The 13,436-nt window shown below is 45.6% G+C and overlaps 1 protein-coding gene across 3 annotated transcripts in view; it reads right to left on the bottom strand.

The window, feature by feature from the left end:
- Dab1 (DAB adaptor protein 1) overlaps window positions 1-13,436 on the bottom strand; it is a 270,742-nt gene that overhangs the window by 15,377 nt on the left and 241,929 nt on the right. For 2 of the 3 annotated variants that reach the window (XM_051170934.1, XM_051170932.1), the window contains 2 exons: window positions 6,027-6,089; window positions 3,333-3,441 (listed from right to left, as the gene is read on the bottom strand). In XM_051170934.1, coding sequence (XP_051026891.1) covers window positions 3,333-3,441; window positions 6,027-6,089 — 172 coding nt within the window. Of the gene's footprint in view, window positions 1-3,332; window positions 3,442-6,026; window positions 6,090-10,414; window positions 10,463-10,556; window positions 10,608-13,436 lie in introns of all 3 variants that reach the window. The other variant, XM_051170931.1, reaches the window with a different exon arrangement.

Here is a 13,436-nt window from a genome sequence, read left to right as displayed (position 1 = left end):
GAGACTCATTAATGTGTGCAGCGATGGCGGGTGGGGGGAGGGGTGAGGTGCCAAGGAACATCTGTTTGTGTCACACAAGTTCAGGTATTACAAACCTCTGTGCTGCTCGCTAAAAGGGAACACACCTGCATTCTCACCTTGCAGTTAGAGGGCACGTGAGTGTGTGTGTGTGTGTGTGTCTGTCTGTCTGTCTAGGTGTCTGTGTATGTTAAATATTGTAATTTATAATGAGATGCCAGCTATGGAGATAACTGTACCCATGATTGAGGGAAAAAAAAAAAAACCAAAATCAGATTAAAGTATAAGAAATGCAGTGGAAACAAAGGATCTCTGTATTGTATAGAATTTGTATGGTGCCTCCTAGATGCATTGCCTCATTTGACCCATTCATTCATCCAAAAATATCCATGCTGAATGCTTGGCTCTGATTCAGTCTTTAGAATTGCAGAGAAGAGCAAAACAACAGTTACCCCCTCTTTTGGTTGGGGGAGTCGATCCCTGGATCCCTGTAGTAAGCCTCTGGGGTAGCTATTACCACTATCTGTTTAATATGTATGCATAACATATTCTACTTCCATAAGGGCGCAGCTTGCACCAGCCAGTTATACAAGTAGCAAAGCATGAGCCCTTGGTAAAGAAGCGTGCAAACATCTGCAAAGTTCTTCCTTAGAACATACTGCTGGGGAGTATTACAGAGATCTTGTATAATATATAACTCACGAGGCTCTCAGCACAGCTCTGGGAGGTCCAATCACCACCCTCCATTTTACAGGTAAGTTTCGAGGCTCAGCACAGACCAGGCTAGGCCATCTGTGGCTGGTTAGTATCAGAGGCTGCGTTTTCCAGGCCACTCAGGCTACCAAAGCCATGAGTCGCCAAAAGACAGAAAACCTAAACTTTAGTATATGAATTTTTTTTATAATCCCAAGAAGATAAAGAAAAAAAAAAAAAAAGGGTAGGACAGAGCATCTGCCCTTTGACATTCATAGCCAAAGCTAGTTTTGTAAAATAATAACAATCGACTCCACATTAAGTATACAAGCATCAGCATTTTCAGAGGTGCTTAATCATCTCGTTTAGTTCTCATGATATTGACACAAGGTTTTTTTGGGTTTTTGGTTTTTTATTCAACCCAGTTATGAAGAGGAAATTTTGCTTCTGACAGATCATCAGCCGCAACATCTAAAGTTTACTAAAAAGTACATAAGCCAGAATGCTGGGGGATTCAGAGGTCCTCAGCAGCCAGATATCCTTTGTGTGATGCGGGTCACTTCTTGACATTGTCTCCAAATTTCTGGGCCGATAATTTGTGCAAGGTAGATAGAGGCACAAGAGCTGGTGACGTGTTAATACCAGCTGAAGAGGGAGAGGCTCAGATTACCACCATCTGAGGGCCGCCTCAGGAATATTTTATGTAAAGATAGAAAACAAAAATATTCTAATACAAACTAATTTTAGACTTATGCTCTAAAAACTGATGAGATTCTTTTTTCAATAATCCAAAGAGATGGCATTGCAAAGATGAACAGTGTGACATGTAGCTAGTTAAGTCGGAAGAGACTACAGACCCTCAACCTGGCCTGGGAAAAAGCACAGATTAGCACTGAGTCTGACAAAGGTCTACAGGGTATTTGCAAACCAATACGAGTCCAGGGGAAGGCATGAAACTACACCTAGTACCATCTTGTCCTTTATAGAGAAGTAGGTGGAAGCAGGAGAGGTCAACCCCCCCCACCCCCACTTTCCTGGAACTCACTCAACCAGAAGCCTGTCTGCTTCCTTGGTCCTTTGTCATCTGGATGCTGCCTACTTAAGATGCTCCTGGCCACGTTCTCCTTGCCCAGTCTCTGCTCTGTGAACCATTTCATCCCCATCACTCTGCTAATGAACTGCACAACTGACTTATGCTATGGCTTATGATCTCGGCTGGAGGGGAGCCCTCTGTTATGCTCACTGGTGTGTACCCCAAACACCTGAAGTAGGAGCTGACATACAGTGGGCACCCAGTGAATACTTGTAGAATAAACATGTCTGAGGGTTAATAAGTATGGTATCTATCACTGTTGTGATTGATCTTTATAGACAAAGCAATGGGGCCAAGCATGGGTTTGTGAGGATGACAAGGCTCAAGCTCAGGTGCATTCCTAACAAACAGTCTTATTCCTATTTTCAATGACACAGTCTATTTTATCCTTCCCAAGATTTTAATATCCATTTTATGCTCAGAAAATAAGCCATCACCACTATCCCATTTCTGAGAGGACTAAAACAGTTCAACGGAGGAGCTTGGAAGTGAATACATTTTTAGGTTGCCTGTAGATTCTAAGCTATAAGTTAAGGCCAGTCACCACCAACTATATTGCTTCTAAAACTTTGTAATAGTCCTGAGACTCAAAGAGGAGGAGCTACATTCCAGAGCAGGGTAGGAATTTTTAATTTATATACAATGAGAGGAAGGTTTATATTTAGTAGCCAGGATTCAATTCTAACACCATATAATTAAAAGTAATTATTTACATAAAAAAAGCACAAGTGGATTTGTAGTCTAAAACATTCAAGCTCTCATTTTCTGTTTATAAGAATAAATCCAAGAAAGAACTAGTGAGCCTCCAACTCATAGCACGTGGGTAGAGGGAAATGCAATGCTATTCCAGGCTCCCAGATGACTAAAAGACTAAACTCACATACCAATGGCTATTTCCAAGTGGCGTGGCCTGGTGACCTGGCATGGCAGATATCATGAAAACAAAGCATAGCCCTTAGGATGCTACCAATTTGTAACTTACCTGCAGTACTGTGACCATAGGTATCTTTTTTTTTTTTTTAACCCTGTTGTAAAAAGGGATACTTGGAAAACAGATACTTTCTAAATCTCTAACTGTTCCAGTCTCTTTTCAATTCACCTTTAGCAGTTTGCTCTTGTCCTACACCATTCCCCTGTGGGTGGGGACCTCTCTTTCCTTGAGCCCAAGGAGGCAATCCCCTCCATCCATGGGGATTTAGGAAGTATGCCTCCTGTCTCTTGCCCACCATCATCCCTGCCCCTGGCCTAAGTGATCGGGAGGAACTGGACCAGCACTGGTTTGCATGGCTGTGTGTTCGATGCCATGTTTGCCAAACAACCTTGAGTCTGGGATTTTCCAGGGAGAAGCCATTCCCGAATTCCTGGCATCAATACCCACAGCTTTGCCTTTGACTTCCTCCTGCCCACTGATACGGCTGCCTCCTGTATCTTGATGCGTCACAGGAGAGAACAGGGCTCCTCAGGGGTTCTGACAGTATTTGGTGCTACTTGAGTTAGGTGTCTGAGTGAGCAGGGAGGGCAGGCTTACCTGAGGGTACGGCAGCAGTGCCAAAAGACACAGAGCCAAACACATCTGCACTCCCCGGAAGCGTCTGGGATGACGGCGGGAGAAAGGCATCACCTGGGGTTGCAGGAGTCTGCCGGACAGAGAGGTGCAAAGGATGAGATGCCTTCAACCTGCTCAGCGGTCCACATACATGGAGGAAGTGAGAGTGAGGTGGGTGCTGCTAAAACCAGACACGGTCCAAGTCACTCATGCACTTCAAAGGCTGTGGGTTGGTGACAGCAATGTTATCTTATCCCGCCCCCCTCTCCCAGCTGCTGTGAGGGCTAAACGAAACCATGCATTTAAATGATTAACTTTATTACATTTTTTCAAGCACCATGCATGGGCAGATAGTCAACGCTAAGCGCACATGATGGACAGTATGGTTATTTCTTTGTGCCCCTATGTTGCAGGGTTTTCAGACCACCAAATTATTCCATCATGTATACATTTCACCACTTGCAGGTGGCCAATTCAGTCTGAAATGTACCCACTTGAACCTACTGTATTCTTGGCTTAGAGCTTGTCATTTATTAGGTGGTCGGTAAGCAGCTGGCTAAATAAACAAAGAAAGCTTGATGAGTGGATGGAGTGCAGGTCTATGTGTCCTGGAGCCTGGCAGACTCGTTGCTTGAACCTCCTCCTTGCAAATGAGAGGGGAATATTTTTCAAGAAGACAACCAGACCACAGCAACATTTCTGGAATCTTCTGGAATCTTCTAGTACTAACTTGGCCCCAGCTGTGGCTCCAGAAAGGTCAGCTGCATGAAGCGCTGGGTACAGTGGGAGTGATCAAAACAAGAACATGCACTCCTGTTAACTGTAGCCTTTTGCCTATAGAGGGGAGGACGGCATGATGCCATAACATCCTTGTTGGTCCCCGCCTCCTCCGTTGGAACAGACTGGGGCAAGCAATTAATTCTAAAACCATGGCAATTAGACAGGGCCATTTTTAGACCGTCAGCTTCCGGGATGAACGGCATTGTTCTGAGGATTACTAAACATGCATTTGGATTGCGCTTGGGTTCAGGGCCAGAAACACAGCCCCGAGCTGCTGCGTTAAGCATTTTTGCACATAGTCAGAGCTGTTCTCTTCCCCCACATGGCTCTGAAGAAGTCACATGTCTTCCATGGGTCTCAGTTTGCTCATCTGTACAATACAGGGGGCAAAGAAAGAAAAGCCCCTCAGGCACACTTGCTGGGTCTCTATTGAAGCTGTTTCTCGATGAAGGTGCTGCAGGAGCGATAGGCTCATGAGAAAGGCCTGGCTTCTCTGGGAACAAGACAAGGTTGTAACTTGTCAGGTATTGGGAGCAGGGTAGCTGTGCCTGGATTCCTCGGTAGCAGCTGTGGGCTGCAGGGTCTCAGGCCATCTGTCCTCAGTGGAGGGATCACAGCCCTTTCTCTGTGTGGTCCATCTTGCCAGTGAACCATAGCACTATGCTTCTGTTTGTGCCACTGTGTGGTGCCCGGAGGAGCAGTCTTTTCCCAGCATCTTCAGTTGGTGCAACTGCAGCTGACCGCTCTCACTCTACACCCCTGGGGAGCATGCAGGGGAGGGGCTGAAGAGGGAGGGCATGCTTGTGATGCAGCAGCTACTGCTGTGGGTCAAAGTGTCTAGCACTAAGGTTCTATTCTGCTTCGTTTTTAATTGGGTTTTCTTTCTTTCCTTCCTTCCTTCCTTCTTCTTCTTCTTCTTCTTCTTCTTCTTCTTCTTCTTCTTCTTCTTCTTCTTCTTCTTCTTCTTCTTCTTCTTCTTCTTCTTCTTCTTCTTCTTCTTCTTCTTCTTCTTCTCCTCCTGCTCCTCCTCCTCTTCTTCTCTTTCTCCTCCTGCTCCTGCTCCCCCTCCTCCTCTTCTTCTCTTTCTCCTCCTGCTCCTCCTCCTCCTCCTCCTCCTCCTCCTCCTCCTCCTCCTCCTCCTCCTCCTCCTCCTCCTCTTCTTCTTCTTCTTCTTCTTCTTCTTCTTCTTCTTCTTCTTCTTCTTCTTCTTCTTCTTCTTCTTCTATCTGCACTTTCTATGGAAGACTCTGTGCAGTCTCACTCCTCTTGCAAGCAGTGCCCCAGATGCCCTTACTGAGCTGTGGCTGTGAACCTGGAGCTCCCTGAGTGGCGCACTGAGGCACAGGTCATGGTTTCCAAGGTGCAAAGGCAAGCCAGTGGGCAGTGAACACCGAGTGAGGTGGGAAGACAGGCAGGGAATGGGGAGGGAGAGAAGGATGGGGAACAGGGGCTTCCTTTCTTAGCTGCCCACGTGTGCTGTCGGAGACCAGGTCAGTGCTGACACACATCTGTTCCTGCTTCCTGCTTCCTGCCCTGTGAGCTTCTTGTCCATATTTCCAATGCAGCAATCCACTTTTGGTAGGCTTGAACTACGTATTTCTCCCACCTCCTTCTTAGAGCCTTAAGAGGAAACCACAAACAATGTTCTGGGTTGCTGTACACATGGTCTCACTGATTCCTCAAATCAGAGGCATTTATTCCTAACTCCTTCTGCTGTATAGTAGAGAAGCCCAGGGTTCAGGAGTATGGGTTGAAATACCCAAATAACACAGCTTACAAGAGCCGGAATTGAAATGTACCAGCCAGGCTCTCTCCTCAAAGCCCAGACCGTGTCACTCTGTGGCTGGGGAAAGAAGGGCTCAGGTAGCAGGGGCTCAGAGGGCAATGCATACTTACAGGGGGAGACGTTATATCAGGAGGGGTGGACATGTCTCCAAAGAGTTCTAATTGGGTCACAGCCTGAAAAGACAGAAAGGGAATCGCGTAAGCAGGAGGGTGAATGCTGCTGCGCTTGCTTTAAATGTTACACCGTGAGACCAGCCACCCCTTTCACCCCATTACCACCATGGAATGGTAAGGCTTGGCACTCACTACTACCCTTCATGGTTCCAAGGTAACACTTTGGATACAGTCAGAATCAATCTACCTCTCTGTGTCTGGATGTTTATCTAGGCTCGATGTGGGCCACCCATTAGCTATATGCATTGTTAACAGTACTTTATCCTCATGTACATCAAACTCAGCCAACAGCCATAGGCGGAGGAAGCGTGATCCTATGAATGGTTTCTCTCAAGATGGAACCGACTCTCCACCAGAATGGCAAGGGATGACTATGAGGTCCCTTCTCAGTTAATGTTCCCACCTAGCCCTGAGAGATAGAAACTTTTATTTATATATATATATATATATTTTTTTTTTTTGTAAAGAAATTGATTCCCATGGAGGTGACACCAAGGTCATCCAGGTCAGGATTTGTATTTTCTATATAGAGAGCACACAGTCAAATATGTATCCCCTAGAAGTCTGTCTTTGTGATAAAAAATGTGGTTGGATGAAAAAGAAAACATTTCATTTAATACAGGAAGGGCATCAAACCCAGCCCAGTACAACACCATCAATCACTCCCAGGAACTCCATCGCTGCAGACACTGCTCTATCCATCCTCCCATCCATCATGCAGGGTGTGTGAAAAAGCCTGGCCAGAAGAGCAGAAGATCCCTTTTAAGATACACTTAGAAATTAATCTGCATACACTTTAGCTTCAGGGACCGTGGGGCATCTTTGGCCAGGAACCAAAAGTCCTGACTTAATTATGCAAAGTGTATAATAACACCCTTTGTGAGAACCTGTCCACTGAGCAAACACTATTTCCTACCCATCTCCACATCTTAAGTGAGGGCTGCCAATGCAGGTGATAGCAAAACACAGTTAACAGAAGGCACAAGAAGAGGCTGGCTGCATGATACTCTCCACCGTTGAGTGGAGAGTGAGATCTGACTCTCACACGAACTCTGGTGCCCCTTTTCTGACCATGTCCCCCAGATGGGGAGACCTGGTGGCACTCAGAAGAAGGATAGCTAGTTACCAAGAAGAGACTTGATATTCTGAGAGCATATATAGGGGGAGGAGGTCTCCCTCGGTCACAGACATAGGGGAGGGGAGTAGGGGAGAAATGGGAGGGAGGGAAGAATGGGAGGGAACAGGGGAAGGGCTAACAATCGAGATGTAATATGAATAAATTAATTAAAAAAAGATTAAAAAAAAAAAAAAGAAGAGGCTGGCTGCCCTGCTATTCTGGTCCCCATGCAGACAGGCAGGTCTAATGTGGTCATAGTTGGATCTCTAGGATTCATACCAAAAAAAAAAAAAAAAAAAAATGGCCATTCCTTCTGGTGAGAGAGTCAGGAGAAGCCCCACTTTTGGATATGTATGTTGAGTCTGCCCACAGCAACCTCTGACGTGTCCCCCAAGCTTCACCACCTCAGCTGGACGATGGAGTTGATAACAATTCTTTATATTTATACATTTATCATCCCTAGTGCGAAAGCTATGAACCCTGGATATTCCAAGCATTCCTGGTGTTGGTATGACGTCACAAGTGGACTCCCTATATGGGTCATGGTAAACAGTGCTAGCACACTAAGTACACACATATATAACTATATAAAGTCATATGCACGGCATGAATAGAGGTATAAGGCAGAAGGGGAACTTTGTGTTTAGACTTTGCTTCCACCACTAAGGGACGTCATTCTGAGTATGTCCCAACTTCAAAATCCAAACCACATTTGGCCCCAGGCATTTCCGACAAGGGGTGCTCATAATGGCAGAACTTGTCTGTTGTCACACTTGGCTGAGGCTGGCTGAATGGCCCAGAAGAGTCTTCTAGACAAAAATGAAACTCAGCTACGTGAGCTCCATTTCCATTCTTTTCCCCTGGGCTCTAAGACTGTACAACGGTGCCTGTCACACACGAGGTGTCTTGTTTCTCCCCAAGTACACACCGTTCTTTGCACAGATCTTGAAGAAGCGTAAGGTGCAGGGCACTGTACTCGGTGTTAGGGGCCTAGAAAGGAGAAGCACCAAGTCCCAGCTGTGGGTAGCAGATGGTCTGTTGGGGGATGGTAGTCCACAGATGCAGACTACCTTAAGGTAGCAGGACAGAAAAGGTGAGCAAAGTCTCTGTTGGGGAACTGGAACCCAGTCAGCTGGGGGCAGGGAATTTAGTCAGGGGTTTCCAAAGGAAACAGCTTGTTCCCCAAATCCTAACAGAGAGATACAGTTGGCCTGGTAGCAATGAAAAGAAGGACCCTGAAGACACAGGAAATGGCAGGAGCCAGGAAAAGCACTGGAGGGGGTAGAAGCTATTTGGTGCTACCAGCATGAACCTCTCCTGGGAGAGGAGGTGGGCAAGAGGACTGGCCAAGGCTGTAGAGGCACGTGTGTGTATTTCACAGTCTTCTCCACTGACTCACCCCTAACAGCTTCCCTCTCACACAGTGACAATCCATCAGCTGATGTGCACATGGCAGGGGGCATGTGGTGTGTGCTCTTAAGTCTAGAAGCTCCTGTTTTGTTCTGCAGGTCTTCTTTGGCATGCCAAGACCACCTCACCAGATAGGGCGAAGCCTACCCTTCGGTCTCTCTCCTGCTATATGAAACACTAACTCTGCTTAATGAATTCAACGGAGGAGCTTCCGGGTTTCCTGGAGTTTGGATCTCCAAGCTTATAAAATGGCTCAGGACTATTTTCAGCGTTGGGAAAATATTAAAATGAAGTTAATAATTAAGTCACACAATTTACATCTCAAATGTGTTGAACTGGTGGCATACTCTTACTAACATCGTAAAGATAATTTATTGGCTAATTTTCTCCTTAAGCACAACTTTTAAAATAACCTTCTTTCTTGAGATATAGCCCTTACTCTTGCCAAATGATTTTCACTCAAGGATTAAACGAGAAAAACATGGGGAGGCATAAAACATAGGCTGTTATTTCATTTCATTGGATTTGCTGTTTAAATAGAACCCTGAGTTAATTAAATTTTATAGAAAAAGGGGGTTCTTTGGCTATAAAATTAAAAATAATCTGAAAAAACCAAGTATGATTGAGAATCAGGAATAGTATCTATTTTCACAGCCCTCCCCCCTGTGAACCCCAGTCGCTTATTTGTAACCTAATAAACCATGTTCCATCTGAAAACACTGTCGTCATCCATCATTTTAAAGGCCCCAAGAGAATAAAGCTAAGGGTTCACATTTGTAAAACACTTTACAGCTTACAATAAGCATTCTCATACATTCTCATCACATTGACACTGCCTGAGCCCAGGAAAGTCAGCTCTGTCGCCACAGCCAGCACTTCAGAGATGCCTTAGCAGAGGCTGAGGTAAGTGACCTGCTTGTGAGCAGTCAGGGGTGGGGTGGGGTTAGGAGCTCGGATGATTGAACAAGTGAGAGTTTCCCAGATGCATGGAACACTGTACTACTGCCTCAAGATTAGCTCCCTGGCTCTTCGTTCAACATGTCTGCACCAAGTTGTTCTAGGACCCCTCTGAGGGGATGTCTTTGTGACACAGTTGAAGAAAAATAAGATGCCATGGGCTGGCCCCCACAACATATTCTCTCATAGGCTCAATCCTTATCTTTTGTCAATAGGAGATCCCAGAACCCTTCAGGAAATGTCTAGAAATTCCTATCATACATTGGCTACTGTGCCCAGTGCAGGGACAAAGACCCAAAGGCAGCGTAACCTAGCCTCCCTTTTTAGGAGCTGGATGCTTAGTGGTAGACACAATCTGACCATGCAGAGCTAAGGAGGGCAGGGTGCAGAGGATCTGAAAGGTGATCCATCTCAGAGCCTTTGCATAAGCTCCTTCAACAGTCACTCACACCTTTCCCCACTGCTTTCTCATCTTTCTACCGGGACACAAAGATTTTGTCATATTTTTCCTGCTAGAATATCTGGAATGTATTAGGAGGCCTCTAAAATACTGGTTGAATGCAACTGACGGGTGCTATCTCTTTTCCAACCCCCCCCCCCCCTCACACACACACACTTGTCTGTTTGTGTTTGTACAAACACTCTTACTATTGGAGCTCATAGCACCTTTAGTTGGCGCTCATGGCACCTTTAGTTTTCCTGTGGCCATTGCTACGGGTACTTACTAGAGCTGCACAAGGTAGAACAATTGCCATTTATGCAGGTGGATGAGTGAGGACATGATGGGACAGATGAGGATAACCAGAAGAACTCTAATTTAACAGGACCCTGGAGGCCTTACCTTGGTTGCCTCAAGAAGCTCATCAAAGTCCGCTGACAGGTTCCTGTTCTGCAACCACAAGGGATGATGGATGAGCATGGAAATGAGTGATGGTCCAACAACATGAAACAGTTAAACAGACAGGGGCCCCTCGCATTCTTACCGGCGTGGCTGCAGCAAAGCGCTCCTCAAAATCCTCCAGCGGTTGGCTATTCTGCAAGCGCAAGGGATGATGGATGAGGATGGAGTGAATGACACACAAATGACATGGATTTATGAGTTTAATGATGATGGTAGCTATGGTTTACACTCCCATGGTCTCAGTAGGCGGGAGCGGACTCTGATGTATGGTGAAAACCCGGGGATATGTTCCCAGCATAAGCAGATGATAAAGCATGGGCCTGATTGGGACGTACAGCAGCAGTGTGTTTGTGAGGGTAAAGTCTATCTTCCTGCTGTTGTGCACACCACTCAGCTAGGCACAGCAGTGTCTACAGGTATGAGCCAAAGTGTCTACACTGAACGGTATTCTTTGAAAATGAAGATGTGCCCATCATGTGATTTGAGCCAAACTCAAATGTTTTTATTGCTAATTCTTTTAGCCATTAACAATGTATACAGTAATTAGTTCCATGATTACATTTTCGTATTTGTACACGTACACACAAACACAAACACACAGACTCTCATCATCATCACCAACACCAACCAGTTGTGCCCATCTTTCGTGCCAGCTGTTCTCTTTGCTCATCAGTCTCTTCTTACCCCAGCAAACCCAGTGTTCCCTGCTTTTCTAAGACCAGCTGAATGCCACCTCTGCCATGAGACTTCTTCCTCTCAGAGTCCTCAGCACCTCAGCTGCACATGTTCTAAAACAAATTCTCTCACATGTTCAATTTATTCCCCGATGCCTAGCAGCTCTCGAGGGGCTAACACGGGGCATTGCCCAGCAGAAGTAAATGAATTCACATCTTTACAAGTGGCTGGCAGCTGGCCAAAATGAACTGGCCTCTTAACTTTTAATTCTGTTATGTACATCATGCATTATACAAAATGTACAGTATCTACCACACATGCATATTTTAATAACCTTGTTTTGGCCTATACATACAAGCTAATTATTCTCTGAATAATTTCTAAGAAGCTCAATGTTAGTAGCATCTGTGTCGACTGGCATTCAAACTGAGTCGCCGCGCGTGAGCAGAGAGATGACATTGCCTAGTAATTTTGAGTAGGGCTTGGTGCTGGCAGTAGAGGAATAAAGAGACTGTTGTCTAGACTTAAAATACCATTCACTTGCCAAAGTCACCTTTACTCTGTCCACAGAAATTGTAACTGCTATTTCCCTTGTCCCCAGCTATTGGATGTGGAATGGGACAGGAGAATCAGTGTGTCCAGGACCACCATTGTTAGAACAACCCATCAGTAAATCCTGTCACCTGTTTCCACCAGGGACTAGCTCACCATGCCTCGCCTGTGGCAATGATGAGAGTCACCGTGGGTAACAACTACAGAAACACTACTTCCAGTATGATTGGCACTGATAACTACTCCTGTCGTGATGTAGCCACAGGTGTGTGGGACTGTGGGAAGACAGCAATAGTCTAGGAGACCATGTAATCTATGGTGTGGCCTAAGAGGTTAAGCTTATGTCGTGACATCCCTTATAAATTCACATACTCCTGGGGATTTATGGCAGGGCCCCGACCAACTAGCTCTGGGTCATAACTTTTAATAAAAACATTTTTTAGTGTCCAAAATCTCATTACATCTGTCTAATATAAAAAAGCAAATGGCTTCAGAGCATGATGGATGAATTAAATAAATTTGAAAAACAGCCCGTGGTGGAGTCTCATAAAAGCCTCACCATGTCCCACATAATGAAAATGTGGGAGGACCTCTAGCATCTGCGAGTGCCTGTCACCTTCCTGGGGACAGAAGACGTGGCCTCTGGGGAGTTGCAGAGGTGAGGCGTGATGGGTACTTTCTGCACATTCCGAAGCAGCTCGGTCTTCTAGGAATCTGGACAAATATGTCACCTTGGAGTCACACTGGTCACATGACTCTGGAAGTCTCAGTTTTTAAGTAATAGTACAGATCATTCTCTGAGTCTTGCTGACATGTACACACAGCCTTGCTTGGTAATTAGGCGCAACATGCTCTATGAATCACAGTCATTATTTAGTATCTTCTCCTACCTCTTGGCTCATTTTAACAACACATCCATATGTGCTTTTTAATGTGAGGGAACACTGTCACATGATGTTTGCAACAAGGAACCTTTAGTCTACACTTGACTTCATTTCTTCCCCCCCAGACTTGTTCTTAGGCAGTTTCGCCCTACCATCTTCTTCCTGTGATATTTCTGATACCCTTGGTCTCCAGCTGTCGGACTCTGGCTCAGTAAATGCTCTAGGCTCCTTCCTCCTGTCTGCCGTGCCTGTAGGTGACAGCACACTCCATCTGGCCAGTGGAGAGGTATTTCTACCCAATGTCCCCTTTCCCAGGTGAGACTCACATCTAGGGCCCCGGAGTCCATCACTTAGCTTCTCACATACTCAGCACTTGCTTTACCCACACTTAACTCAGGAGTTTCAGCATGGGTTAGCAATTATCCTCAATTCTTGACTTTTCTTCTGGTATTTCTTTTTCCTATTTGCTTTTAAAGACTCGACAGTGACAAATATACCAGGGCCTAGCATGCTGAGAAGAGATTTAAGGGACTTCCTTCTCCCACACTGTTTCAGTACAGTTCTAGTCCGACTCTCCATGAAGGCCCCAAAATGAAGTTCCCACAGGAAGTTTCCATTCCCATTGTAGGGGGATTATGGCTCCACCACTGAAGAACGGGAGAGGGGAGAGCAGACCGATGGCCCTCTTGCAGTAAAAGTGACTGTGGATGAGATAGGATGAGGGATACAAACATCAAGTCTGAGGGAATCATATTTATGGCTGACCTGTCAGGAACCGGCCATGGTTTACAGCATAATATTGGGCTGCATAACACAATCCTGTGGGGGAGGTGTTTACAAAACTCTGAGAA

This window comes from Acomys russatus, chromosome 29, assembly GCF_903995435.1.
Source record: "Acomys russatus chromosome 29, mAcoRus1.1, whole genome shotgun sequence".
Lineage (NCBI taxonomy): Eukaryota > Metazoa > Chordata > Mammalia > Rodentia > Muridae > Acomys > Acomys russatus.
The sequence above is the reverse complement of the archived record's forward strand: the minus strand, read 5'-3'. Positions and strand labels throughout refer to the sequence as shown.